At 48.3% G+C, this 26,849-nt stretch overlaps 11 protein-coding genes across 11 annotated transcripts; 8 read left to right on the top strand and 3 right to left on the bottom strand.

The window, feature by feature from the left end:
- Positions 1 to 2,412: 2,412 nt before the first annotated feature.
- On the top strand, positions 2,413 to 2,927 carry HD556DRAFT_1305471 (uncharacterized protein; the record flags this gene model as incomplete). Its single annotated transcript, XM_041299789.1, has 2 exons — positions 2,413 to 2,529; positions 2,718 to 2,927. The coding sequence occupies 2 exons, from the start codon at positions 2,413 to 2,415 to the stop codon at positions 2,925 to 2,927; spliced, it is 327 nt and encodes a 108-aa protein (XP_041163625.1).
- Positions 2,928 to 4,395: 1,468 nt separating this feature from the next.
- HD556DRAFT_1346306 (tryptophan synthase beta subunit-like PLP-dependent enzyme) lies at positions 4,396 to 6,089 on the top strand. Its single transcript, XM_041302251.1, has 5 exons — positions 4,396 to 4,711; positions 4,764 to 5,062; positions 5,111 to 5,283; positions 5,338 to 5,655; positions 5,713 to 6,089. Exons 1-5 carry the CDS (start codon positions 4,604 to 4,606, stop codon positions 5,982 to 5,984), a joined length of 1,170 nt encoding a protein of 389 aa, XP_041163624.1. The 5' UTR covers positions 4,396 to 4,603; the 3' UTR covers positions 5,985 to 6,089.
- Positions 6,090 to 6,660, bottom strand: HD556DRAFT_1346297 (uncharacterized protein). The gene is made up of 3 exons (XM_041302250.1): positions 6,441 to 6,660; positions 6,348 to 6,389; positions 6,090 to 6,293 (listed from the first exon to the last, which is right to left on the bottom strand). Exons 1-3 carry the CDS (start codon positions 6,549 to 6,551, stop codon positions 6,144 to 6,146), a joined length of 303 nt encoding a protein of 100 aa, XP_041163623.1. The 5' UTR covers positions 6,552 to 6,660; the 3' UTR covers positions 6,090 to 6,143.
- On the top strand, positions 6,661 to 10,130 carry HD556DRAFT_1525194 (uncharacterized protein; the record flags this gene model as incomplete). The annotated part of the gene is made up of 7 exons (XM_041309252.1): positions 6,661 to 6,722; positions 6,781 to 6,929; positions 6,998 to 7,352; positions 7,408 to 8,102; positions 8,683 to 8,753; positions 8,815 to 9,362; positions 9,419 to 10,130. The coding sequence occupies exons 2-7, from the start codon at positions 6,821 to 6,823 to the stop codon at positions 10,128 to 10,130; spliced, it is 2,490 nt and encodes an 829-aa protein (XP_041163622.1). The 5' UTR covers positions 6,661 to 6,722; positions 6,781 to 6,820.
- Positions 10,131 to 10,409: 279 nt separating this feature from the next.
- On the top strand, positions 10,410 to 11,628 carry HD556DRAFT_1439633 (uncharacterized protein; the record flags this gene model as incomplete). Its single annotated transcript, XM_041305989.1, has 5 exons — positions 10,410 to 10,598; positions 10,652 to 10,681; positions 10,748 to 10,764; positions 10,825 to 11,379; positions 11,442 to 11,628. The coding sequence occupies 5 exons, from the start codon at positions 10,410 to 10,412 to the stop codon at positions 11,626 to 11,628; spliced, it is 978 nt and encodes a 325-aa protein (XP_041163621.1).
- A 798-nt stretch (positions 11,629 to 12,426) lies between these two features.
- Positions 12,427 to 12,703, top strand: HD556DRAFT_1439632 (uncharacterized protein; the record flags this gene model as incomplete). Its single annotated transcript, XM_041305988.1, has 2 exons — positions 12,427 to 12,614; positions 12,667 to 12,703. 2 exons carry the CDS (start codon positions 12,427 to 12,429, stop codon positions 12,701 to 12,703), a joined length of 225 nt encoding a protein of 74 aa, XP_041163620.1.
- An 875-nt stretch (positions 12,704 to 13,578) lies between these two features.
- On the bottom strand, positions 13,579 to 16,447 carry HD556DRAFT_1346278 (kinase-like protein). Its single transcript, XM_041302249.1, has 7 exons — positions 16,313 to 16,447; positions 16,024 to 16,262; positions 15,565 to 15,953; positions 14,814 to 15,515; positions 14,595 to 14,713; positions 14,377 to 14,542; positions 13,579 to 14,324 (listed from the first exon to the last, which is right to left on the bottom strand). The coding sequence occupies exons 2-7, from the start codon at positions 16,212 to 16,214 to the stop codon at positions 13,867 to 13,869; spliced, it is 2,025 nt and encodes a 674-aa protein (XP_041163619.1). The 5' UTR covers positions 16,215 to 16,262; positions 16,313 to 16,447; the 3' UTR covers positions 13,579 to 13,866.
- Positions 16,448 to 16,951: 504 nt separating this feature from the next.
- On the top strand, positions 16,952 to 19,786 carry HD556DRAFT_116444 (uncharacterized protein). The gene is made up of 5 exons (XM_041296099.1): positions 16,952 to 17,156; positions 17,203 to 17,952; positions 18,002 to 18,710; positions 18,766 to 18,996; positions 19,044 to 19,786. The coding sequence occupies exons 1-5, from the start codon at positions 17,122 to 17,124 to the stop codon at positions 19,464 to 19,466; spliced, it is 2,148 nt and encodes a 715-aa protein (XP_041163618.1). The 5' UTR covers positions 16,952 to 17,121; the 3' UTR covers positions 19,467 to 19,786.
- Positions 19,787 to 21,543: 1,757 nt separating this feature from the next.
- HD556DRAFT_1231676 (uncharacterized protein) lies at positions 21,544 to 23,179 on the top strand (the record flags this gene model as incomplete). The annotated part of the gene is made up of 2 exons (XM_041297451.1): positions 21,544 to 21,753; positions 21,812 to 23,179. The coding sequence occupies 2 exons, from the start codon at positions 21,544 to 21,546 to the stop codon at positions 23,177 to 23,179; spliced, it is 1,578 nt and encodes a 525-aa protein (XP_041163617.1).
- An 823-nt stretch (positions 23,180 to 24,002) lies between these two features.
- HD556DRAFT_1305463 (uncharacterized protein) lies at positions 24,003 to 25,816 on the bottom strand (the record flags this gene model as incomplete). The annotated part of the gene is made up of 4 exons (XM_041299788.1): positions 24,003 to 24,140; positions 24,204 to 24,250; positions 24,306 to 24,585; positions 24,644 to 25,816. The coding sequence occupies 4 exons, from the start codon at positions 25,814 to 25,816 to the stop codon at positions 24,003 to 24,005; spliced, it is 1,638 nt and encodes a 545-aa protein (XP_041163616.1).
- A 382-nt stretch (positions 25,817 to 26,198) lies between these two features.
- On the top strand, positions 26,199 to 26,843 carry HD556DRAFT_116168 (uncharacterized protein). Its single transcript, XM_041296096.1, has 2 exons — positions 26,199 to 26,735; positions 26,786 to 26,843. Exon 1 carries the CDS (start codon positions 26,250 to 26,252, stop codon positions 26,586 to 26,588), a length of 339 nt encoding a protein of 112 aa, XP_041163615.1. The 5' UTR covers positions 26,199 to 26,249; the 3' UTR covers positions 26,589 to 26,735; positions 26,786 to 26,843.
- The last annotated feature ends 6 nt before the right edge of the window (positions 26,844 to 26,849 follow it).

The raw sequence follows: 26,849 nt of genomic DNA, 5'->3' as shown, positions 1-26,849 counted from the left end.
TAGTTTGGTTCAGGAACAACCCCGCCGAGCTACGGCACCGTTTTACACTGATAACACACGTCACGCCGTAAAGGATGCCGTATATAATTTGACCCCCCCATAATAATAATTTATTATCGGAAGAAAGTACACGCTTTTTTCGCATCTTCCCTTTAACTCCTACTTCATGGCCAAGTCTAGACCCGTGTCCGTTCCGAATATCAATTGTGGCTGTGACACTTTATCGATTGCCATCTTTTTCGTTGTCAACCCTTTTCCCAATTTTTTGCATTATAGGATTCACTTTTTCCAAACAAACCAATTCGTGGGACTTGCGGTTCAACTGTTTTTCATCCATGGAATTTGAATTGGCATTTTTGTCTTTAGTTTGTCCGCATCAGTCCCGATGCGCTATCTGCGCTTTTCCATTCACCTGTCAGACGACATCTGATCCGCTTTTTTTTTTCAAACACAGTTTATTTACTCCGACATTCAAGGCAAATTATATTACTCCGCCAAGTTCACCAAAGAGATAAAACATGCGTAGGCCTAGGCATGCTAATCACCGCGCACGAGGTCCTTTACATACACGTGTGGACGTACTCCTCCATCCCCCATCTGTGCTGGCATAAATTTCTTGGTCCGAATCAGGGCCGAATAGTAATTAAACTTGCAAATTCCCAATCCGCACAATCCAGTACCCAAGCCCTGGCACCGATAATTACGGATTAAGCAGGGAATTACCCATACCCAAGACGGTCTAAGCCAACGGTCCAGACTCTCGAAGACCCATCCGATAACACTGCTTGCTTGGTGCACCCAATATACGTCCCGCGCCTCGGGCCAGCACAGCTACACTCTTTCCGATCACCTAAATCTTCATTCGACATTCCGTTAGGCACATAGCCCAGGGACCTCCCCCAAGGGGCTATGCAAATGCAAAGACTCTCGGAGACAACAAACCTAACGATCGACGCTTACGAAAAACCAAGTGCCTGGGCAATCAACCTTACGTACTCTCAAAATAGAAGTTCAGTACGCACAAGGTGGTCGTGATTAACCACACGGACAGCCTACTGAAATCCCACTCTACAATCCATATTTTTACAATATCGGATGGTTGCCCCCGCTCCCTCCGTCCATCATACATCCATTAAAAAAACGTCTATTCATGTGAGACATACTGTCAAAGCTTATCACCATGCTGCGGTTGTGTCGTAAACATGCCCGAGACCCATCAGAATGACTGAAAAAAATAACGAGCTGGGAACATAGACATAGACATGATGCAGACTGTTTGCAAGGAAATGTCAAGACATACCCGAGTCCAGCTCATGCTATGTATAGGCTTACAGGCGAACGTTCAGAGTCCGGAACTCCAGCCGTGCGGAGCTGTACATAGCATCTCCCGCGACTATCGTAAAATCGAACGTCACCAATCATGACATCGGCGAATTTTTTTTCTTGCAAGCCGTGCGGGAGTGACGAAAGTATCGGACACCATTCCCAGGTTGAGTTTGATTCTAAATGTGTGATATGTTCCACGGACTGCTGATTGATTGTGACGAATTTGTCTGCGGGGTGCAATTCGTGTATCCGCGATACATTGCGGAAAAATCTCCGCATCTCGTACATGGCTACAGCCACTCAACTGGCTGTCCCTTGCTGAAGAACACCGTCGACCTTGGGATGTCCGGTGTACGATATTATCTCTGTAAAATACCTTGCACCATCAGGGACACGTATGGCGTTGTACATAACGCAAATCATGTATGTCACGGAAGGATCATTCTGGCGTCAAAAGAAGACACGATGTACCGCGCGCCGAGTGTGGGACAGAAACTATTGTTGACGCGTCCGGGAACAACAGAGACTAATAGCCATGTCCTGCATCTGGATCGACCCATGTGATTGGGTATTGCATGCTAAAACACAAGGCGTCTAGTGCCGGCGGAAGGGGGTGGTATGGTACGAACATACGGAAATTAACAATGGACATACCATCCATCCCGTCGCTGTCAAATAAATCGCAGATAGAAATGCGTCTGACGGAAGTAGTGTTTCTAGAAACCTGAAAATTCCCTAGAGTTCAACGAATGGGCTCAGGCTTCGGTCTATGAAATCACAAATTACCTGACAGTTGGTTTTCATTTTGAAATTCGAGACAGCCAAGTACAACTCTGATACACAAAGTGTCATCGGAAGGTTTCCACCTGTGCCAAACGACCCGTTCACAGGCTGTCCCAATATTTCATCATCACTTTTAGATGACTGCCTACGGCAGAAAAAAAAAATTGCTCGGATTCTAAATCGTATGCTTGAGTCCATCATGATAGGCGGTGGTAAATTTTCCGCGCCACTATGGCCTCATTAACCGCGTCCATTCGCATTAAAATGTCCAATGGACGACACAACAGTGCTTCTGTGGCTGGCATGGCCGCCATAGCCGTTAGTTTCCGGGCGGTGATGATGATGGTGGTGGTGGTGGCCTCCGTTGGTTCGTTGCCTGAAGATCAGGAATTGTGCCCTGGTATCAGGAACTATTCCAAAGTGAGCACTATGGGCCGGAAGCGCCAGAAAGTCCGTAATCGAAACTAACTTTCGTGCCTTCATCTTCCGCACATCGATATCGTGGCACGTCTGCGGACTATTTGACGCCAGGTCGATCACTTGTAGGTGGTGTATCAGCACTGTATCAACTGTAATTTGATAGCTCACATAAGATTTATGTCTTACAGGACAACGTGCTCATTAATTTCCGCGTAGAAGTCTTTTATTCAACTCGCATTAGCATTGAACGAAGGGGGGTTTCCTACTGCGGGGAGCCCGGCCTCGCGCAGCCTTACGCCCGTGCCAATCTACACACGGGCCCTCCGTTCACAAAGGCCAGCTGCCAGCCAGTGTGTCTGATACGGAGATACCATAGCACCGGTATGAGAGCCATTTGATAAAACTCGTCGGAGCATGAAAGAAATTTGCGGGCGTAAACGGAAGGCGCGTTGGCCTATGTCAATGTTGCAATGGAGGCTTCCCACTGACAGATCATATATGTAGCACAGGTCTGGCTGCCAAGAGAATTTATCATCCCATATACCTTCAAAGGGCTAGTCGCAATGCACTGATGCGCTTACCACGTATAACCAACTCTTTGCCACTACCGTGGCTGCCAGTGGTGAGGCCTAGGACTGGTGTCGCCAAGAACATTGGTTGCAAACCGTTGAACGTTTCACGCTGTTCGACATCGGCTATATGACTATTACCGGTCCGGCTGTCACAGAACGTTGACCGAGTCGCTTCAAGTCAAACACCGAAAGATATGAGATGAGCGTGGACGAACACAAAGGAAATCATAGCCCTCAGACATTGGAGTCTGGAGTCTGGCTTTGGCGCTAATGCGCTCCATTATGATACGCGTGCAGGTTCGACGGAACTTCACGCCAAACATCAGGGTTTCCGTAATTGTTAAAGATCCGCGGCACTACTAGTACATAATTCCACCGTACGGTCATGACGTGCCGCTCATCGCAGTTCGAGGCGTTCTCCGAGGCCCTGCCCCACACATTCTCAGGTCTAACCGATATCAATCATAAGTAGCCGATTTTGCTCCGCTACTCGCTGCTACCCACGAATCACGGCCAGTCTTGAATTTGCAAGTGGTTTCGGTAAGTCGGTTCAGGTGTTGTTAATACGTCCTGTCGGAATCATGACTTCCTATAGGTGCTTACTCAATGTTGCAGCACGCGCGACATCAGTCTGGGCTGTGCATTATTATTAATTCCCCACCATTGGGACATTGCATGATATTATGTCAACAACTTGCTCTGTGTAGTGAGGTATGTTATTGATCTATCACGCCTTAGTACGTATCCTGACAGGCCGAAACCATGGTTCTTGGCATTGGTAGATGATCACTCTCGTGCAAATACTGTCAATGAAGCTAGTGGTTGCTTGATGAAAGTCTCAGCCTCAGGCTCTTCTGTGCGCAAAAGACAACTGAGACAACCCGGGCATCAATGTCTGACATTTACTATTAACGGCACATAGATACGTGATACCTTAGTGAGCTCTTTCTTCTGCTCGGGTGGTGTTTAGGGGGCAAGAGCTACCCAGCAACATGGCGGCACCACATGATGGAAACTCACATGTAGAGGTAATCATCATCTCGACGGAGAGATGTCGGCAAACGACTTCTCGAGTTATCTATCCCCTTCATGCTCATCTTCGCGATCACTGCCAGCGATGCATGTGGTGAAGGGTAGGTGGCGTCGAGTGGCGTCTTATTCGTGTGCTTTGATGCGAGTCCCAAACTGTCACAGGGTGTCATGCGGCGATGCAGCTGGTTGGCCTAGACACCAGGAAATGGCCGTGATGGGAACACCACCTAAATCGTACCTTCAGAAGAATGACTAAAGCGGATCGCTTGATATCACAACATTCTGTTCACCCGATATGATTCGACTGCTGTAATCTCTGCGTTCTTATTACTTTCTTGCTTTCTCCTTTGTTCTACGCGGGGTAAGAGTGTGAACATTTAATCCGGAGCTAAGCTTGTCCAAATATAGCAGGGACAATTGCTCCATCAAAGTTCCGGAAGCTGGCTTATAAACAACCAACATCTAGCGATATGACCATTAAGGCGGTACAATCCGAGAATTTGTGGACGGAAACACCCTTGGTGTATTCCAGCCATATTTCTGATATTATCGGATGTTCTGCATACCTAAAGTTGGAGGTGCGATATAGATTTGGACCTCGTGCGACTTATCAAACAGGCGTACGTACAGAATCTGCAACCTTCTCAATCATTCAAATACAGAGGTATCTCCAAATTCGCACAACAATGCAAGGATAAGCATGGTCCTTCGGTGCACCTGATGATCGCTTCGGGCGGAAATGCAGGCCTAGCTGCGGCAGTTGTAGCACGTGTTTTGGAAGTGAAATGCACAGTGTTCCTTCCCACCAATGTAAGTATCGACACGCAACAGGCTCTCCGAAAGCATGGCGCAGAGATTGTGACAATTGGAAAATTCTACTCCCAAACACTCGCTGCGCTCCAAGATGCCGTGAAGAAAGACACAAATGCGTGAGTACAGGCTTACCCGTCACTTACGGCAAGCCAAACGCATCTTAGTGTCCTAGTGCCAGCATATGATTCGCCTGTCCTCTGGGATGGTCATTCATCCATGGTGACCGAGATGCAGAGACAGCTTCCTAAGAAGCCGGACGCCATATTCTGCAGTGTCGGTGGGGGAGGCCTCATCGGAGGCATCATGCAAGGCTGCAAGAACGTCGGGTGGGATGAAGGTAATTAAAATTTTGAACCGCTATACTCATACTTCTAATTCACGCCCAATAAAGTGCCGGTGGTAGCGCTGGAAACAACTGGCTCGAACTGCTTTTACAATGCCATCGCCATCAATACCCAGAACTTTACTTCTAAAGTCCCCATCGTACCTTCCATCGAAGTGGAGGACAATTCTCCGTATACCGTTGAAATTGTCGAGGAATATAATATCGCAATTCCACACATGAAAGCACTGAAATCTCGAGCAGCATCGCTAGGCGCGACCTCGCCAGCTCCTGGGGTAGTTAGAATGGCAGTCGATCGTGCCGGAGGAATAAAATGCGCATGCATCCCAGACGAGATGGCTATGCATACTGCAAGATTATTTGGAGGTGAGTCCCTGTGCAATGCAAAACGCAAACTGGCTGGCACAATAACCACATTGCCAGACGATCATAAAATACTGACGGAGCTCGCTTGTTCGACAACTCTGACTCCCGGGTATAATCGCGAGTTTCTCTTGCGTATCCTCGGACCAACGTTCTCAACACTTTCTTCAGAAGAGAGGAAAGAAAAGTGCCTAGTTTTTGTAGTGTGCGGTGGGGTCAAAATCTCTTTCGAGGAGATGATGGAATTTGAAGAGATTGTCGCTGCAGCGCAGGTGCAGAGCTACTGGAGTGTGCAAATCGACGGCGAAGAAACTCAGCTGCCTAAGCAATGATATAGAAACATAGAAGGAAACATGGACACACTCATACAATACTAGGAGCCTAGACGAAGTAAATGTATTTAGAAGGAAATAAGGGAGACCTAACAACTACGACTTACTTATAAATGCTACTCGTGATGAGAACTTTAGGCGACATACCGTTACCCCGAACTACCACCATTTGAACCACCCTTTTGAACTCTGTGCAGGTACCTCCGGCTGTGTTTGAAGTTCTTTATCCCGCTCCATTCGTCGTGCAAGTTTATCCGCCTTTATCCTTGCCAGCTCTTCTCGGATGGCGGTTTGATCCGTTGGTATTTTCTACGTGCATCTTGAGCACACGGATGAGCAGCACATTGATATTAAAAGACTCACACTATAAGTCCTATCCGGAGGCGGGAATAGGTGTTCCCTATACTGGTCGCAATAGTCAACGACAAAGTCATCATAAACAAAACGGCAACCTACAGGAAGGACGTGGTTATGGTACCAAGCAGGATCACCGAAATGCAACAAGGCCATGACGGGTACAAACAAGTACAGACCAAATTTAAAGACCTCGAGATTTGGACCACCCATGATAGACGCAGCCAACGTACAAAGCGTTCTCTGTCACTCACTGAACCTGAAGCGGCATGGGATAGCAGAAAACGATCACGTGACTTTCATTCATTCATTGACGCGTTGCCGCTCATACTCACTTGGTCACGTCTCCCATATAAAGACAACCATTCCTTCTTTTCGAAGCTCGTAAGTAGAAACCACTGATTCGAACGCCTATCGATGTAATCACTAACACTGGACTCAGATTTTCCCGACCTGCAGAGGCGACTTGGCCACAGATTATCATGGCGCAACGAGAGGATGACTCGGAAGATGTGTCCTATAAGCGAGCAGTCCATCAGAGCGCTCTGAGTCGGCCTTCACGTCTGAGTAGTCATGAGAAATCCGGCATAGGTAAGACTTGAAATCATATTGCAAACCAGAATGTATAGTCACATGTACTTCGCTCGTGCGACTTCCAGCCTCAACCTTCACTGCTGTGATATGCGATCCAACAAAGACCACAAGGTATAAACGTCATCTTACCACAGATTCCGAGTCTAGAGACGAACAGGCTAAACGCCCACGAGCCGATAAGACTCCTCTTCGCAAGCATGAGCGGTTTTGGCTTGCAGACGGAAATGCTATAATTGAACTTGACGGTATAAACTTCAGGGTGCACCAATCATGGTTCACAAAGCATTCAAAACGGATTGCATCCATACTTCCCGACCAAGGAATGCAAGGCAGCAGACTCGAAGAGATTACGCTTGATTTTTGTGGCGTGCTCAAAGCAATAGATTTTGAGGCACTGCTTTCATTGTATGAAAACCCTGGGTAAGTATATGTTGAATTTTGATCATCATATAGTGCTGGCTGACGTGTGGATTAGCGACTACCGCGATTACATCGAGACCCCAACACTCATGTCTCTTATCCGCGCAGCGGCGATACTCGGTTTTGACAACGATCGTACATGGCTCGTGAGGGAGTTGGAAGCGCTCTGGCCGTCTAACCTCGGAGAGCTATTTGTCAACCCAGAACCACGCCTCGATGCTCCAGAGGTGGCTTGCCTTGCACGGACGTGTGAGATTGATTCACTGTTGAAGCCCGCGTTCTACGATATGGCAAGAGCACCTGGATTCGGTCTGGACAGGCTGGATGAATCAGAGCAGATCGGCCGTGCGGATGTACTACGCCTTGTTCGGATGAGAGAGTATTTGAGCGGAATGTGGGCTCAGGTAGCTGCACATGAGGATTCTACCTTTGTTTGCCAAAACCTCCAGGCTGCACCATCTAGCAATGACGAAAGACCCTCAGGTTTATCTGCAAATACCAACGGGAAGCCTGCACTTTGCCCTACCTCCTCTGCTATGGATAGCCACTGCCTCTCGGCGACAACACGTCGCGAGGCGTGGGTTCGGCTTGTTCACTACTCACAAATTTTCGCTCAGTATCGGTACGACCCACTGCGCGGACTAGCAGCATTGATAAACATCCCGTGGACCGACGAATGGTGCAGAGATTGCGTGGAGAAAAGGAAGGCTGATTGGCATAAAATGCAGAGGAGAATCTGGGAGATGGTTGGTGAGTATTTAAGAGAAGAATGACGAGTGGATGCTACAGTAAGTTACCTTGATCACCAAGTATCTTGCACCTCCCATGATTCAAGATTTCGCACAACCAAGAAACGTTTCTCGCTAATTGTCTTGCTAGAGTTGCGATAGAGTTCACTGGCTTTGTACTGGAATTCGCGTCAGGATAGAAAGGATTTGGACCGGTGTTGAAAGGCGTGCCAGGACTATCTGTCGTACAAGTCCAGGAAGTTAGTATACAGTTTTATTAATCTCGATTTCGTCACTTCATTAGGCTTTCCGCTGTTGTTCATATGGCCTTTCTTTCCCCACCATTTCAAACTGCTCGGTACAGTGCTGTCGACAGGATTCACGCTTTGAACATTTACTTTACCTGCTCTTTCAGCATCTAGATCTGGTCATCCGGGTTTTCTGCTCCCCGATTATTTAATATTCCACTTAGCATTCTTCACAATTGATGTCTACAAGAATTTTGGTACTGAACTTCTCTTCCAGAGTTCAGTCTCAGATGATCGCTCCAGAGTGTCATGACACCATCAATGCAATCACGTGATCTATCTACTATCCCGCAGATTTCGGTGCTCATTCAGAATCGCTCGACTCTGGACAAATCTTCTCCCAAACTGCAGGGCGACAACAGATCGTAGAATAACATGGTGCGACAAAGGGATAAAAATGTAGTTGATAATCAAACTGTCAATCAGATTCAGAAATCTCAACCAAGGCCCAGCGCGGTCTACTATGACAGGCGCAGCTTGCTTGACCTTCCTCGTCGCAGTCTCCGTTCGAGTATTCCTTGGACTCCTAAAGCCTCCGATGTGAGACTCGAACGGCATAAACCAATGGACGGTGTTCCTGTGTCATGTACTCCACTCACACGACTTCCAGTCTTTGAAGTAATACCCGCTACTTCAAGCGACCCAGTAAAGAATGCACGGCGCAAACGCGAATCGTCCTCGGAGCCCGAACCAGCAAAGAAAAGGGCTAAACCTGCACGAGCCGAGAACCTCGTCGAAGGAGTCCGCAAGCATGAGCGGTTTTGGCTAGCAGACGGAAATGCTATCATTGAACTTGACGGCATACAATTCAGGGTGCATCAATCATGGCTCGCCCAGCATTCAAAACGCATTGCAGGCCATTTCCGCGACAAGGGAGAAAGTGGTGACAAATTTGAAGAAATTACACTCAAACCTTGTGGAAACCTCAAAGCAATAGATTTCGAGACGCTGCTGTTGTTTTATGACAACCCGGGGTGAGTGTCTACTGAAATTTGAATCCCATATTTGCATCAGCTAACAAATGCGTCAGGGATTATCGCCATGCTATCGAGCCTCGCACCCTAATGTCCCTAATTCGCGCAGCGACAAGCCTTGGTTTTGACTCCGACCGTGTATGGCTCGTGAAGGAGTTGGAAGTACTTTGGCCATCTAGCCTGGAAGAGCTAACCGCGAACCCAGAGCCATACCTCGATCCTCTGGAGGTAGCTGTCCTCGCACGGATGTGCAACATTGATGGGTTGTTGAAGCCTGCATTCTACAATATGGCAAGGATGCCTGGGTTCGGTCTTAACAAGCTTAAGGAATCAGAGCAAATCGACCGTGTGGATATGTTGCGCCTTATACGGATAAAAGAGTATTTGAGTGACATGTGGATACAGGCAGCTGCGCACGAGGATCCTGCCTTCGTTTGCCGAAACCTCCGCGATGCGCCATCAAGTGGTAGTGCGACTCCTTCTAAACAAGCTGACGAGAAGCCTGCACATGGCTTTTTCACCTCTGCTAGTACGGCTAGCACGTGCCTTTCGGTCACTGCAAGACGCGAAGCGTGGGCTCGGCTGGTATATGAGTCAGGCATTTTCACCCGATATCGCTATGATCCACTACGTGGACTAGCAGCGTTGATAAACATCGAGTGGACGAATGATTGGTGCCAAGATTGTCAGGAGAAACGGAAGGCGGATTGGCATACAGTGCAGAGGAGCATCTGGGAGAAGGTTGGCGAGTATTTGAGGGAAGATTGATAGGTGGATATTGCAGTGAGTCACCTTGCTCCCCGGGATTCTTGCTCCCCTGATGATTCAAAAAAAATCTCGCATAAGTATTCCCGCCGTTATGTATCGCTCGACTTGTGCTAGAATTGACTGATTCTGCAACCATCAGAGGTTTTAGGGTGAACTAGGTCCAAGTACTACTGAGTACTGAGTTTGTTGGACGCTTACTAATAAGTACGGGATATTCCGATTGCCCCTATTCAATATCTTACACAATGTCGCAACTGACACATTTACCTTGACGACAACATGACCGACCTGAACACACCCCCGCCGACTCAGGAGATTGTACATATCCATGCCATTCATCCAGACCGGGACAATCTTTTCCGCATCGCAGCAACTCCCACTGATTTGATCAAAAAGCATGTGAAAACTTTCGGTGTACAATGTACGCAGTGTCAAAAAACGTTGGATAAACCTTTGAAATGTTCAAAGGTGCTAGTGGCTGATATATTTCTGTTACAAGCGCTCATCACATATTTTTGTAGTGCAAAGGTGTCTGGTATTGCTCAAAAGAGGTAAGATTTGTGACTGGGACAAAACACAGGGGCTGACGTTACAACTTGCGTATCTTCTTGTGATAGTGCCAAAAGAAACATTGGTGAGCGTTCTTTTACCACCAATAAACAGATATCTCAGACCCGGATCGCACTCATAATAGGCCCGCTCACAAACCAGCATGTCATGACGTTGAACGCTCCTCGGGGGCCCTCAAATTCGTACGAACGTTCTTCGCAAACATAACGCTCATGATGTTCCTCAAAGTTGCCATCATTTACGACTGTGGTTTGCTCGACAACTCTCGGCTCGGGTTCGACGTGCCTTTCATGGCACGTGTTGACATCGCCATTGAGCCAACTGATATTCTCGACTTCGCAGGACTATATCTCAATAATAGGCCCATTGCGGAGAAGCTTAAAGGAATGGTGCAAGTCAATACCGTCTCTGCGTGGGATCCGAACACGCATCCTCCCCTCACGCCGACGCGGCTGCGCTTATGGCAGGATGCTCGAGCACAGTCCACCGCAGCAGGTCACGGCAAAGATCCTGTTGGACTCATCGAATTCCTCAACTATACGGAGAACTCTACCACCGTAGCGGTTCATATTGCCAGCTCTGTTATTGCCATCGCAAGGAAACGCGAACCCTTCTTATGTTCCTCTGCTCTCACGGGCAATCAATCTGAGAAGCCCATGGACTCTGCGACATGTATAGAGTGCGTTCTTGCCTGTGATTTGAATTTCAAGAAGCGCGGCCCCTCACCATCGCCTTGCATAGGTATATCAACTTGCATATTCGGGCCGATGAGCAGAATCAGTTACTTTTACGGACTGTGATGACAGAGCAAGACAAGGAAGTTATTCGCGCTGCAGGTCGCAATGAGGACTCGCTTCCCATCTCCCTTCTCAATTACAAGATGCAAAGAGAACTCCTCTATGCTAACATAATGAACTTGAGACGCTAGTTAAATACACCCTCAGGTGTGCGTTTTTCAGAGCGCTGGACTCTTTCTAATTGTTGCATGTAGACAACAGACGACTGAATATTTTGTCGCACAAGGTTTGATTGACTAATTTTTGGGAATGTTTGTAACTGTGCTTGTAAATTTGGAACTACTATATTACCGATTAGTTCAAGATATCATATGTACGTCACTTCTACCACGTATCATCAAACCATGTCTATTGAACCCGTTCGCAAATTTAAAGTCCCATCATTTCCACGTCATCATGATAAAATCTTGGACAAACTCGAAGGACTTGATATGCATCTTGGATCCCGCCCTCCTTTGGTTTTCCTGAGGGAAAGTTAGAATATTTTCGCCTCGCCTCGCCGATACATTATTCATTGTACGTTTGTGAGTCAATTTTGTGAAGTTATTTGCTCTAGTAGGCCCCTCTCAGATGGATTTTTGTACTGACAATGTATGTAAGGCCCTTCGCCAGACGTACATGTCCTTCATCCGAGCTTCAGTACATCGTGGCCAATAATTACCCCCCGTCCCCAACACGGATAATCACACACCTATTTCCGAGCGCCTACAACTCTATCGGGACAAACCCCACGCATGGTCCAAGTTTAGTATCCATTCTTTCGATACAGTCTTTATACCGAAGGAATCACATTATGCAGACGGCATCTCTGTTGTGAGGGCCTTGATAACGTGATACTATCAACGCCCTCACAACAAACAGTCGAGCAGCACCGGTCAAAAAGAACGTTGAGTACAATGACTTCAGTTCCCCACTCACACAGGTTCAGGATGTTCGTGGGTCCGTCAAAAGACCTGATTGCCGTCGTGTGTGTTGTCGACAAGACACTTTTTATGAACCTTAGAGCCCTGGGTGGTGATGGTGTTCACTCCGAAGCTGCTGGGCAGACTCCGGAGACTCTTTCTGTCGGTGGTGCAGGATTCCAACCTCGGTGGTATAACCTTAAGGGTTTTGGGAAGTATGTCGGTTTTCTGTGAGGATCTCTATTGCTTTATTTGTGGCGGCTGCAGATTTGGGGCTGGCGGCATTCCACGACATCCACCGTGAGCCTTTCTCAGATATAGTCGAAGGACCCCACATTTGATCTTCCATCGATTTTGGTGCATCCTCAACGGCGACATAACCCACGCACGTTCAATCAAACTTCTGTTTCTTCGGCTAATCGTTGTCATCGACGATCTGAAGCTCTATTCAATCGAGGATATGTGCTAGATGCCATAATTGATGGTGTGTTTTCTGATGCCCACCCCATTTCCACGTACATGGTTCGTCCTTTCTGACTAAGTATGACTTACAGCTGCATGTGCAAGCCTAATATACGATGTACACCCCAGACCCCAAACGCCGAGTCCTATGCATGACCATAGGCGGGAAAGAGGAGCTCATCTACATCGTCTTGACGAAATAGCAGCAGCAACGCTATACCGTGGAAACACTGGGGCCCTTCATTTTCGAGCACATGCAGGATCGCGTAGTTCACCTTAGTGGGAACCGGGTTCTTGCAAGCAATCCCGGCCGGTACTACACTAGTAGCCTAAACTCGGGTCTCACGGAGGACACATTGCATACTACGATCGGATGAACTTCGGCCCGCTAGCTGTGACGAAGAGGCGGGGTCTAAGACGAGTGGTGAGAGAGTCTTCTGCGATGGACTTCGGTACCTCCATTGACAAACCCAAGGAGAGTCTGACAACCTACCTGCCTTGTATCGGACACGGTATTTCAATTTGGCGAGTTAGATTGATCGACCAGGGGTAGAATTGATATACTCCAAACACTTCACGAATTCACAATACCGACCTCGAGGTCATTGATGTTTGGAGCGGTCTATTAGTTGTGAAGATGGATCGTAGCCCTCAAGTAATACCAATACAAGTTCAAAGCTACCAAGAATGTAGCGAGTTTCCGACAGCTAAGGATCGTCAAGAACAATCAAACTACTTCTTTATTAGCATACAGGTCTACCTTCATCCACTTTGTGAACTACGGCTCCATATTCTACTTACTACATTTCTTGGTATAGAAACTCTACGCAAACAAGGGCACCCAAACAGCAGGGCAGGTAAGTACTAGTGTTCATCGCGTCGCGGTCTATGGGTACAGACAAGACTGTGAGATAGCAACACAATATGATGGTAAGAAATGAGAAAAACAAAAGTGCTACGGTATAATAGTGCACACGTCTATGTGCAAGACAAAACAGGAAATGGTTACCGGACATGCGATGACTTTGAGGAGGGGGCATTCGCATTCTCCTTGGCGGTGGAGGATGACGGGACAGGAGGTGCAGATAGTATGGGCGCTTGATGCGGTTGTACCGATTCCCGCTGCAGTGTGCCATCATCGCTTCCGGTACCCGCCTCCCCGACAGGTTTCATGGCATCTACCTCATCGGCATCAAGTGAAATTTGTTCTGTAGACTTGCGTCTTGCAGCCTCTTCTTCTTCGGCCCGCCGGACGATATCGATCTCGCCCTGCACCGTTATACCGTCCAGCCATGTATGATGTACAAGCTCAAAAGCTTTTGCACGGCGCTCGGGGTGCAATTGGAGCATCGGAGTGAGGAAGGCAGAAATAGCATCAGCTTCGTCCTTCGGGAAGAGGTACTTGTCATGCAATACCGCTTCAAGAGGCCAAAACCGAAGCTTGTTGATATGTCGGAGTTCGCCTAGAGTGTGATACGGTAAGAACGTATCGGAGGGAATTTCGAGGAAACTTGCCTTTCCGGTTGAAGAACTCCGAACTATACTTCCCTGAAAATGCGACTGACCTCGGAATTTCTCTCAGCAGCTCTATGATCTGGGCGATGTGGTCATCGTCTTTGCTGTACCGTGGGCCTGGCGCGGGATCGAAGAGATAGTCTCCTCCGGTAATGAGTTCGAATACCTGAGGTGTGTATGAGCAGTATGCCCTGAGCGATGATGATTGTTGCACATACCAAACAGGCAACACTCCACACATCTGCACTAGTGCCCCACTTAGCTCCAAGAATGACCTCCGGACAACGGTACTGTCGCGTCTGAATATCATCTGTAAAGTGGTGCTCGACCCAGGTAGCTACGAAGATAGAAAGCACCGCCGAAGCGAATGTCAATGAGCAGCCATGAAAATGCAATGAAAAACGCAATGACAATAATGTAAAAGGAAGTGTACCAACCGTTACCAAGATCCGCAATTTTGACTGTGATCTTCGTAGTGCTCTCGAGCAGGCTAGACGTTGTAGATGTCTCTGCCAGTACCGAATCCATAGACATGACAGAGGTGGAAAGCTTTGGATCGACAGCACTTGGTTCCACAGATGCTTTGGAAGTCGATACAGCGTGTGGCTGAGAGGATGTTGTAACTGGGGGCTGGGAGGGGGCCATTTGTGTCAGTAGTGAAGGCCCTGGAGGATGGGCAGGGTGAGGTGTCGGCGTCTTATTGAATCCGGATGGATGGAGTGAGACATTTGAGATACGCTCTGCGGCCACCTCTGTCGAGTCTGCGCGCTTGAGGGAGGCGTCCATGGGGCCCAATCCTGATGTTGCAGCTGATCCAGCTGAACCATCCTTCGCCATTGAACTAGATCCGTAAGATCCGGGCTTGGAGGTGGCCTCACCATCGATCTTGCTCATACCGAATGCAAGCTTATCGAACATGGGGCTGCTGCCGAAGGAGGAGGATGGGGACGGTAGGGGCTGAGATCCGGTTATGAAAACGGATTCGGAGCGAGGTGTCTGGTTGCCACCACGGCCTTTGGAAGGTGGTACGCCGACGAGTCGGGTGGGTGGTGATGTGGCATTTGCTGACGCGGCAACCTCGGTCTGAATGATAGATTCGACGTCATCGATACTTATAAGAACGTTTTCAGGCTTCAAGTCTGTCGGAACATGGTCATGAGGTCCGAGGGAGAGGCAAAAATAACGGACCTGTGTGAATTATGCCACAACAACGATGCATGTAATCCAAACCTAGAAGGATTTGCTTCGCGATTTGTTTGACGAGATGCATGGGCACGCCCTTGTTCTGATGTCGTTTGATGAGGCCGAGGAGATTTTCACCCAAGACTTCAGAGACCATGCACACGTGAGTGCCATTAGGACCTTTATGTCGGAAGTGATCCAAAAATGACATGACATGTGATCTCCCGGGATGTGTGTGGGCATGGGATGGTGGAGGATTTGGATTATCAGGGGTTGGGGCGACGGGAAGAGTGTTAGATGTGATCAAACGCTGGAGTAGTTTGATCTCATCGAGGGCGGTCTCTGTGTACCTCGGCGCGGACTTTACGATTTTGAGCGCGACATGACGATTCATTCTGATCGGTTAAAAAAACGGAAGGAAAGATAAACGGACTGCACGTGGGGAGAGAAGATGTGCCTGCTTACTTTGTGTCTTTTGCGAGCCACACTGTGGAGAAATGACCCCAGCCGAGCTTCCTGACGACGACATACCTGCTGTCTGAAAACGAGTCACCGATGTGAACAGGATGGTAGCCTCCCTTGACGTAGTCCTCCCAATCTTCTTCGTCTTCGGTCATGATGGATTGGGAGTGAGAAGAATAGGATGCGTGAGACATAGTGAAATTCGGGTATGCTGTAAAGGAAAACGATAAGGCAAGTTCTGTCTAAGCAGGCGATAAGAACTATGTTTGATAGCAACGGGAGATAAGCTTACTTGGAATGTTTAACTGATTCTATTTGGGTATACCTTTCGCTATAACACAGTAAAGATCAGTAACAATAAGAACACTTGAACAACGACGGCGACGACGACGAGAACGACGACGACGATGACTGGTGAGCTGGAACAGTGATCAAATTATATCAGGAGACATGTGATTGGCTACTTTTTAGCTGACTAATATAAGTGACATATCATATTTGTTTGTTCCAGACGTTCTTGCCAAACAACCGCACGATGACCACGCCCTTACCAGTCGATCCCAATGGGTCATCAAGGAGCTAGTCCAAATCTCCGCCCTGCTTCCCTATGGAGTAAACCTATACGTCTTTCCCCGCACGCATCAATGTCTACCCGCAGGTTACACGTCATAATTACTACAGGAACTCATCTGCCTCGTGTAATCACAATAGTCACCAACGTTGTATCAATGACCTCTGCCGTCAATACAAGTTTCGTGTAGGCCACGAGATCATATTCTCGAAACCAGATTAACCATCTTGGTATGTCTATGGCTTCTGTTTACCTCTTCAGGCCTTCCGTGAATAGCATTGCATGCCTGAAACACGTGTACAAGTCATGACTTTCCCTGTCGCCGGTTCCTGCCCTTCCAGGTCACATACCCCAGCTTTCATAATCATCATCCATTAATTGATATTTACGCCCTCCTTCATCCGGTTCGGATTACACGAGGCTGCGCCTTCCATCCTGTGCTATTTATCCTTTAACTTTGCTGATCATACGTTCTCACTCCACAGCTTATCAGCATCCTTTCAGGTGCTCGATCGTGCCTATCATCGTCCATGGGTCCTTTCGCCGACCTTGATGATGAACAAAGGTATGCTAACAACCATATATCGTAATGTCCCTCTCATCCCCCATAGGATCAGCATTGCCAACGAACACCCCAACGATCTCGAGTCTGGGCCATCCTCTCCATCCTCACCACCCAGCTACCTCCGTCCTCGTCGTCCCAGCAAATCAAATTCCCGTCATCGGTCACAACATACCACCACAGACGGTGGCTCAAGCAGCCACCTCCTCGCCCGTCTCATCGCTCGCGACGATGAAGTCCGCGAAATCAACGCACTTCTTGTCGTCACTTCTGAACGTCTCGAGACAGAGTCCAACCGGGCTAACAGCTCAGAGCGCCGTGCGCTCGAATACTTCAACCGATTGCGTCAAGCAACCGAGAATCGTGAGCGCGCTGAACAAGACTCAGCTCGTCTTCGCGAGGAGTTGAAGCTGTACAAGCTCCAGCTTGAAAATGCACAAAAGGAAATTTTTCGTGCACAGGATATCATTAATCAGGTTTCTGCTCAGAAATGTGAAGCCGAGGCGGATGCTGCGAGAGCCAGAACAAAAGCAAGAAAGTTGCAGGAAGAGAAGATGGTGATGCTCGCACACGAGGATGGCAGGCGGCGTGGTTACAAAGAGGGCCTAACAATCGGACGTCGGCTCGGCTTCGACGAAGGAAGCACGATAAGAAATGATGATGAACCGGTCCGACGAGTACATCGGCCTGCCGTCCTACCAGATGGAGGGGACGAAGAAGAGGAAGAAGAGTCGGTCCACTCCGAACGTAATAATGATGTACGCTCACAGCCCCGGGCGCACCCACGATCTTCAAGACAGTATGTAACCATATATCCATGTGCAATCGTACTCATTTTTTATGGACAGCGTGCGCCCGGAGTCTGCTCCGCCTGTTGGGCAGTATGGTATTGCGCCACATGCAGCTCCTATTATGCCAGTTCCACCACCGCAAGTAACCCCAGTCCCGTCCCATTCCCCTCCAAGAAGAATCATGACGCCCTCGCCACCAACGAGTCCCCCAGCGGAGACTGTTTACCCTACGCAAATACGCACAACCTCTAGCCACTCAGCTGACGTTCCCCGAGATGGTTGGATACCGCGAGCAGACCCACAGACATCGTACATTCCAATCCCACCGCCACACGAACTTTATCAGCCCGTGTCCCTGAGCTCTAGCACACACCCACACGACTTAGATAACCGCTCACGTCGCGGTCCTTCATATGATGCTGAGGACTCAAACTATGCTCTTGTGAGAACTCGCGATTTCGCATATGCGCAACCTGCCCCAATCCCAGTCCCAAGTCTGCATACTCCATCTCTCATGTCGCGATCAACATCGACGCATATGTCTCAATACGAGCTTGTAAGCGCCCCCACCGAACGACACGGAGTTTCACTTCGTCACGATGTATCTTCCACGCACACAAGGAGTGAAAGTCAGACTGAACGACGTACGTCATCACGCGGTGGATATCCCCCCGAGAAAAGTCGGAGGGAAGATTTGGTAGAACAATGGCGTGTAGACCCAGAAGTTGTTGCTACAGCAACTCCTGGGCCGGCCGTAAGAGATTTTGTGCGATATTATAACCAGTATTCAATGTCAGGGCACTAATTTTATGCTCGTTTAGCAACCTGTCCCACCTCCTGGACATCAGCGTCCCAGGGAGTCAAACATCCCCGCCCCACATACTGATTCACGTGCTTCAAGTCGAATAGAGTCCCAATCATCGCAAGGTCCATCCCAGAAACGGAGTCCACCACGATCAAGAAATCCGCTCGACTACTTTAACTTCAGGCAACGTTTCCACCAGCGAACACAATCAGCTGCCAGTGTTCCAAATATAACTGTTGAACCCCCGGTATGTGCTCCGATATGAAATGCATCTTCTGTTCACATGTTTTACAGTCCGATGAAGCTTCGACTCCATCTGACCACTCTCATCAAGCACACCACAATCTTCTAAGTCCAGATGTCGCAAATCGGCCCCTTCCTCCGGTTCATGAAGAATCCCGGACATCCGAAAGACATTCACAAGACTCACACGGCGCCTACCAGTCGACCACACCTACACAGCCTCCATGGCCAGCAGGGTTCATGCCCGTTTCAGGGGAACCACCAGAACCGGGCTCCCAATATCCTCGCTCAAGAAGTCGAGGACCTGATGAGCATTACCAGATGTCGCCTATTCCTGAGGGTATCTCATACCCTGAACCGCCGATGCGTATTTCGTCGTCTCATGGACATCGTCACCCGCAAGAGTCTGAACGATCGAGCTCGCCGGCACCTCTGCAGAGACCGATATCATTGTTCTCTGACCAAGATGGGTGAAACAGACATAATTCCATTATTTTTTTTGTATTTGTAGAGTTTTGATTTTGACACATTCGCGCACTGTCCTTACACCATTGCCACATTATGAAACTTGTTTTTTCTTCCAAGCCAGCGACTTTTAGATGCGTTTGTTTTGTGTACAGCTTTGATCATTGGTAACTACCACCAAAGTATGATAGGGTGTTGGCTGAAGCACTGATGCACCGATGTGACTCGCCGGTGACTCCCTTCGACGTCAAGCAGATTATCCCGCGACAGTACTGATCGATGATCGAAGATGACTAGTGACTGATCGAGATAGAGGGTGTTTGGCTGTGCTCGGGCCAAGCTCGGGCACCTCAGCTGAAGCTGTCTTATTAGTAAGCCATCATAATTTCCGGTGGCACTGACGTTGCATCTTCATTTTAAACACCAAACACATGAAGACCCTTACAGCGTCCTAATTATGATGCTGTACCCGCCCTTATTTACGGAACACTGTTCTGTCTGATCCGTGGATGTTTAATGTGAGTCAATCATTTAAACGTTAGACAGACAGAGTCACTGTGATACGCACGCATTTATCCCTCAGTTCTGAAGATGACATCCGCGAAAAGCCTTTATTCAGACTCGAGTCAGACTCGTCCGAATTCACACCAGAACTCGTGCCTGTAGATAATGGAATCTTGCAAGATGCAGACTCTGCCGCGGGCGAACTTCTTGGAGTATAGGACTCCAAGAGTAGCTGGGCGCTGCGGATATGGACCCTGCCATCCGAGAAGCAAGGAATGTTTTTTCTTTCAAGTTGTCTTTTCTGATAATGGTGCTTGGCGTGCGCTCTGCATTGCAGGAGGCTGTGGCTGCTCAGGTCGTTCTTAATATCACTATTGAAATTGTGGAGTGCTCGTTGCACATGATGCGTGCTCAGGAGCTACAGAGGAACCCCCTATCCCAGAAGTCATCGCAATGCGCCATCGTGCTGGAATCTGGATACTCTCTGGAATTCTCGCGGGACAAACTGCGGACGGATCGAGATTGATGAGTTCTGTTTTTCTTCTTTTGTTTCACGGTCTCCCGGATCTTATTATAGCTCAAGGTTCAGCGTTCAACTGTAGCCTCCTGAAGCAAGATATGGAAGTTGTGATTCTATCTGCCCACACTCCTGAAGGCATTGGCAATTACTGCGGATCTCACGTCGATACTGGGCTCCACCTGCCTCGGAAAAAGTGGATCACAGCTTTGTCCTTGGCGCTGAAGATTTTTTGCGGCTCGTTCAGCCTCGGAATTTTGCTGGAGCAAGTTCACAGAATGTTACATAGCCCCACCCACAAGTTCGGACGCCAGTGGAAGACCTGTTGGGATCCTGAATACAATTCTTATTACTCAGCATCCGATATGTGCGTGAACAGTGATGCATGATGAGGCGTCCGTGCAAGATTGTTTTGTAGTTCAGCGCTAGTAACGCGTTCGCAACACGGAACCTCAGTGTGCACTAGTCCCCCTTGACAGATTATAGACGAATGAAGATACGTTTCTCATAAGTCTGAGTGTGCACGTTCGTTCATTGTTATTGACACGTCTAAAATATCCTCTTCAACAGCCTCGACTAGTGCTTGAATCGAGAGTCGGTTGTCAATACATACATTGAATTCATGTTTGGACCTAGTGGCCGGCATAGATTTCTTTGACCCGCTGCTAGGACCACCAAAGGCGCTGAGTAAAGCAAGTGCTCGACATCTGTCTCAAACTTACTCTCCGTGGATGGTGAGGCTTTCACGGGATGACGTGGGCATCTATGTGCGCTTATCCTGCTTTCAGCAATCCCGCAGCGAATACTGTACTGCAAGCATCCCGCATTTAGCGAGAACACACCATTGTACAGTGGTGAGAAATGTCCACAGTGCCAGTTGAATAATTTCTAGTTTCAACTATTGTCCACAACAATGCAGCCGATAGAGTCAATGGCGCTGTGAGCTCCACACCACAACTGAATACTACCCAGGCAAAAGACTTGAAGACCTATGGACTTGTGGATACGATTGGATATATAAAAAGGATCGTACAAATGACCGAGGGCTACCAACAACTCTTCATCATGCATAACGCTCTCAAAGTCAACGAGATCGTCTACTATATACTGCAACACGTCAAGTCCTCTAAGTCGGACTTGCGAAACATGGCGATGACCTGCTCCGCGTTCTCAAATCTCGCTCTCGACATGCTATGGTCTCAACAGGACAGTTTGACACCCCTCATCCAGTGTCTCCCGCGAGACACTTGGAATGTCTGGTGGGGTAACACTATGGTGAGTGATGTCTGCCACTTGAGTCTTGACAGGACGATGCTCACCGTACTCTTTGCAGGATTTTTCCCGCAAACCGCTACCCACGGAGTGGGAGCGTGTCCGGATCAATGCAGCAAGGATACGCGAGTTTATTCTTACGGAGTACACCTATCGTGCCCCAAAACCAACTGGCCAGGTCGTACAGCAACTTTTAGAGCTTTTCCCGCCTGCTGTGTTGTTCCCCCGACTGCGCACATTGCATTTCAACACAATATCTCGGCACTGGCTGGACTTCGGTCCAGAACTCTCGTTGCTTCGCCAGTTCCTCTCGCCTAGATTGGAACGCCTCACATTTAACATACTGCCCCGCGCTCCGATGCACGAGGTAGAGCAATTGTTTGATGCTATTTTTACTGAAGCGCCTGGCCTCCGGCAACTATCACTACACAGTACCCACAAGCTTTCGGCCTGTCCTTCCAAAGCACCTAAGCTGCCGAAGAAGCTGGATGTCCTGTCTATTGGCCCACTCCGCATGGATCTGATGAACCAGATCATTCCCGATATCCAGCATTTGCGCAGTCTCCAAACCCTTACACTGGCTTTGGGCAAATCAAGCGATATGGTATTCCAACCACCAGGTGGTATGCCACTTGAATTGAGTACGCTCAAACATCTCTATCTCACTGGCGCCCGCTTGGAAAATTGCACATCCTTCCTTCATAAAATTGCCATGCCACAGCTATCGGTCCTCGAAATCTCATATTACACAGCTACTGGACCAGCCGAAATCACCGCGGTCATCAAATCCTTATCTACGTCCTACAAAACATTTGCATTCCTTGAAAATATCATTGTGGTCGACTATTCGGAAAACCCCTCGGAGGAACTTGGGCCTGACGACCAACTTCATTCCTCTATCTTCCGGCCTTTGCTCCAGTTCAGGAGGCTGTCCAGTGTCAAATTTATTGACATTGGAAAATACTGCCTGGATGACGCGTTCGTCGAGGACGTTGCAGTTGCTTGGCCGGATCTTCGTACGTTGACATTCGCGTCAAACGTACCTGGTGAATATCAGGTCACCTTGACCTCGGTGCTTTCATTAGCCACCAGGTGCAAGTCGCTTCATGACCTGCACTTAACGTTCGATGCCACACATTTTCCGACACTTCCCCGTGCGCCGGATGGAAACCTGGAACTTTGGACCACGCAGACGACCCTCTGCAAACTGCATGTCGGAGAGTCGAAGGTGTCGGAAGCATCGCGTTTGCACCTCTTCCTAGTAGTGCTGTTTCCAAATCTAGCCGATCTCAAGTATTATCTCCATTTCGATGGTCTTTCGGCGTGGATAAAATTAGAAAAAGCATGGAGCGAACTGCTGATCGAGCGGGAAAACTCTTCAGGCGAGGCAGCTTCCTGGCCAAACACCCTACTGCAGCTACAGCCTTAGTCGGAGGAGGACGAAGTGGAAGATAAGGAATGGGAGAGGACAAGAATGACTTAATGTGCGGATCAATTATTAGGAGGTCTCAGTGTGACCCAGTCGAGGCTGTAGATGAAATAGTACGATATGTTAACTATTATGTACCTTTGTTCTATCAGCCTGCGTATGCCTGAAAGTAGTCAAAAAAATGTAAACCACGCTGTCGTTCGTTGTATTTATCTGTCTAATCACCGCTTCCGATGAAGTCCTATCGTTTCTGATACTACTAAGGTTATAGAATGCCATGGAACGTACACTTAGTGGTTTTAGAGCGTATATCACGGATGGACCTGTTGTCAAAACCGACCCTGCCATCCGAATAGTGATGCATAAGCACGAGAAGCGCGAACCTTCAAGCTTCAAGCATGATACATGATCGGATTTAAGTTTTCGCAGGTCTACAGTTCGAGCAGGACTGTTCGTTAAACGATCAAATCTGAGATGGGCGCAAGGGCAAGGAGTCAGAAAGAACACTGCATCAAAAAATACAGTACAATAAAAAGCTTCACAGAATACCTCTAATACAGAAGGAAATGTGCAAATACACTTCCCTCGCAGACGACAAAAAACCTACAAATACAACCTACAAAATTTTACTTCGGGTACCTATATATATGAATATAAAAAACTACCTCCGAAATGATAAAAAAAATCGCCGTGCCACCTTCTGTGTAGATATATCTGTTCGAGGATTCCTTGGTAGTGTCACATTCGATCTGTTTCCCTCTTATTCGTCCCTGTACTCACTTTGTCATCTTGGTTCTACTCCTAGATGCTCTGCACCAACGTTCTACCCAAATACATCGCCCCAAATACCCGATTCACACGGCCTCGCCACCCAGTGGTCAATACGGTCCGCGCGGCGCCACACCCACCCCGGGTGTAGCTGAACAGTGCGAAGTCCAGGACAAGTACGGTTCCATGCGATCTACGTGCATCGCATGATCAGTGCCTCCGGAACCACAATCAAAATATAACAAAACAGACGTACGATAAGTTCGCGAGTGTACTCGTCAAATGGCTCAGACGTTCGAGGTTCTTCAGACTCAGGATTAAACTTGCGTTGAGATTGGAAATGTAATCTAGACATTACCTTGCTCGTCCATAAAGTCTACGCTGACGTCTTGGGAGAAAGGCAGCTGCTGCAGGCTGAGAACACCCTCCATCAGCGTATCCGTGACTGTATCGATGTCATGCATGCTCTCGAAGTAAGTATCGCCGATACCAGGGGCGCCATATATCGTGTCGTCATCACGCTTCCTTGCCTCAAGGACACTTTGAGGGGGCGGGGGAAGAGGGATGCGGAAGATATGTGCAGATACGAGGTGCGGAAGAGCATACAGTGTACGCGAACCCATACCGAGTATAGTATCCTGAAAATGTGGGTCGGAGATGAGGAGGGAGAGAAGGAATAAGGGAAATGCAACGCACCTCGCTTGGACCTCCCCTTGCATACCTGACTTGTAACTTAGTTAAATTGGGAAAACGCGCGACAATGGCCAGCACAACTTCGTCATCCCAGTCCCCTATAAACAGGGAGAGCTCTTGTACCCTCGACAAGTGAGAGTGCGCTTCTACAAATACTTGGTAGAGTGACGTGAGCACAGCCTCGTCGCGGATATCAAGCTTGATGATGCTGCGTCCAGAGCAGATAGAAGAGATGGTAGATAAAGGTGCAGAAATAGCACAGAGGGCTGGAAGAGCCCTTGGTGATAATAAAAGGGCAGGAACGTGGTTTCGCAAGATGAGAGTGCGGAGGGAGGGAAGAGTCTCAAGGAATGAGATGAAGCCTGGCGGAACTCTGGAACGGTCTTTATGGATGGGGAACTTTATGTCGAGAGCAGTGAGTGGGGGAGGCGGGGAGGAAGGTGTGAAAACGCGATGTAACCAGACAGTGTGGTCATATGTAAGGGTGCGGATAGTGGGGACTTGTGCAAGCATTCGTAGACGGGTACGGGGATTGCGAGGATTAGTGTCATCATCATTAGATGGGAATACAGCGCGGATATCGAGGAGGGTGAGGGATTGAAGTCTCAGAGAAGTGTGGTCAACGTCTATATAGACACCAGTGAAGTGAACGGTGCAGTGCACGACTGCTAAATCACGCAAGTTTGGAAGGTCGCGCAGAATGGAGTGTAAATCTCGCGGGAGAAGCATACCACGGAAGACGAGCTGTCTGAGCGAGGTAAAAGACGTAACTTGAGTGAGGATATTTTCGTAGACGGTAGCGTCGGCAAGGAAGCGTGGTTGGTAGGCATCCTTGATTTGGAAGAAGCGATACCTGTTTGTTTGCCGGTTAAGGGGAATAGGTGTCCAGTCGTCAGCTTCCGCCAAGGAAACAACGGCAACAGCTTCTTTTAGCTGCTCCACGGGGCGCTCCACGATGGGGGATATACCAAGAAGAAGAGCGTGCGGTAAAGGCTGGATAGAAGACAGCGCCGAATACGCCGTTACAAACGATGTCGGAGACGTTAGAATCAGATGCTTGTAAAGAAAACGAATGGCGATTGCATGAAAGCGCTTCGAGGTTAAGACGACATTACGAAGCGACTGTGAAGGCAGATATTCGAAAATTGAAAGCCAGAGTTCATTTGGAAGCGACATTGAATAGATGACTGTCGACGAAAATGCAGCTGTAGATATCGATGGACAAAATCTTCATGCAAGATCCAAGGTATTTAGTTACAAGGTTACTTCGTATCACGTGACTGACCAATGTTTCACACTGGTTGCTGTCCACGCCGAGATATCGATAAAGACGTGCCGTCAAGTGAAATGCAAGTTCAAGAAGAGATGGAGGATAGTTGGAATATAAAACACGTGTCAGAGTAGTACTTATTTATACCTGGGGCCTATCAAAGGCGAGATGACGGTCAAAAGGATCAAGGAGCTGGCCAGAATACTTACAAGGTTCACTATAGGCATCAACCGGCAAAATATTGTGGCTGTGGTGTTCTGATCAGCCAAATAATTAAGTAATCATAGCCACTCACAACGGCCTTTTCTATAATATTGCACTGTGTAATGTCCTCCCGTCATGCATTCATTCGTGTTCTGCTCATGGGCTGTAACAGTGCAACCCCGTCCATTGACAGTTCATGGTGGGGCCTTGAAGTTGAGATTTGGTAAGGACTTGCTACGGAGGCCCCGCGGACAAGCCTTGGGTGATATTTCACTTAGTATCAAGGCGGACGAAGATCTCTACAAAACCGTCCTTTACATCACTATCGAAGGCAAGTTGATTCATCCAGAAACTTCAAGGCTCGCTGTAAAACGTTCTTGCTCATATATTTATCGCGATCATGGGCTGCCTCAGACTTTCCCAGCGAGTCTTCCGGAGAAAGCGAGACAATTTCATATGGACTATCAGCTGTGACCAATCGTTCGCCTAGCACACCCTTTTGGCGCACTTTTCCTAGCCCGACAGCATGATCGAGGGTGTAAAGAGTCGCTGAGGATTACAATATCATTGCAAGAATCGGGGACGTGATTTCTATCTCTGATGGATGTGAGGATGCTTCAGGTATTGTAGCAATAAGGATTTCTGATGCACTTTCATTCATATATTGACAGTACCGCTGGTAGGCATTTGTATCATACATTTGCCGACTTACGCCAAAAGCGAGCCCTAATAATT

The sequence above is a fragment of the Suillus plorans genome, assembly GCF_016647745.1.
Source record: "Suillus plorans strain S12 chromosome Unknown HD556scaffold_11, whole genome shotgun sequence".
Lineage (NCBI taxonomy): Eukaryota > Fungi > Basidiomycota > Agaricomycetes > Boletales > Suillaceae > Suillus > Suillus plorans.
Note: the sequence above shows the minus strand (reverse complement) of the source record. Positions and strands in the feature narration are given on the sequence as shown.

What these genes read in the sequence shown, in the direction of transcription:
- HD556DRAFT_1346306 (XM_041302251.1), top strand. Translation starts at nt 4,604, where the DNA reads ATGACCATTAAGGCGGTACAATCCGAGAATTTGTGGACGGAAACACCC. An exon ending in CTGCATACCTAAAGTTGGAG is followed by an intron (nt 4,712 to 4,763) that starts GTGCGATATAGA and finishes GCGTACGTACAG; the next exon opens with AATCTGCAACCTTCTCAATC. An exon ending in GTGAAGAAAGACACAAATGC is followed by an intron (nt 5,063 to 5,110) that starts GTGAGTACAGGC and finishes AACGCATCTTAG; the next exon opens with TGTCCTAGTGCCAGCATATG.
- HD556DRAFT_1346297 (XM_041302250.1), bottom strand. Translation starts at nt 6,551, where the DNA reads ATGGGTGGTCCAAATCTCGAGGTCTTTAAATTTGGTCTGTACTTGTTT. An exon ending in ACCATAACCACGTCCTTCCT is followed by an intron (nt 6,390 to 6,440) that starts GTAGGTTGCCGT and finishes TATTGCGACCAG; the next exon opens with TATAGGGAACACCTATTCCC. An exon ending in CTCCGGATAGGACTTATAGT is followed by an intron (nt 6,294 to 6,347) that starts GTGAGTCTTTTA and finishes AGATGCACGTAG; the next exon opens with AAAATACCAACGGATCAAAC.
- HD556DRAFT_1346278 (XM_041302249.1), bottom strand. Translation starts at nt 16,214, where the DNA reads ATGTCTCACGCATCCTATTCTTCTCACTCCCAATCCATCATGACCGAA. An exon ending in AATTGCGGATCTTGGTAACG is followed by an intron (nt 14,714 to 14,813) that starts GTTGGTACACTT and finishes CTATCTTCGTAG; the next exon opens with CTACCTGGGTCGAGCACCAC. An exon ending in GGAGTTCTTCAACCGGAAAG is followed by an intron (nt 14,325 to 14,376) that starts GCAAGTTTCCTC and finishes ATCACACTCTAG; the next exon opens with GCGAACTCCGACATATCAAC.
- HD556DRAFT_116444 (XM_041296099.1), top strand. Translation starts at nt 17,122, where the DNA reads ATGGGTCCTTTCGCCGACCTTGATGATGAACAAAG. An exon ending in GACCTTGATGATGAACAAAG is followed by an intron (nt 17,157 to 17,202) that starts GTATGCTAACAA and finishes CATCCCCCATAG; the next exon opens with GATCAGCATTGCCAACGAAC. An exon ending in CACCCACGATCTTCAAGACA is followed by an intron (nt 17,953 to 18,001) that starts GTATGTAACCAT and finishes TTTTATGGACAG; the next exon opens with CGTGCGCCCGGAGTCTGCTC.
- HD556DRAFT_116168 (XM_041296096.1), top strand. Translation starts at nt 26,250, where the DNA reads ATGCATTCATTCGTGTTCTGCTCATGGGCTGTAACAGTGCAACCCCGT.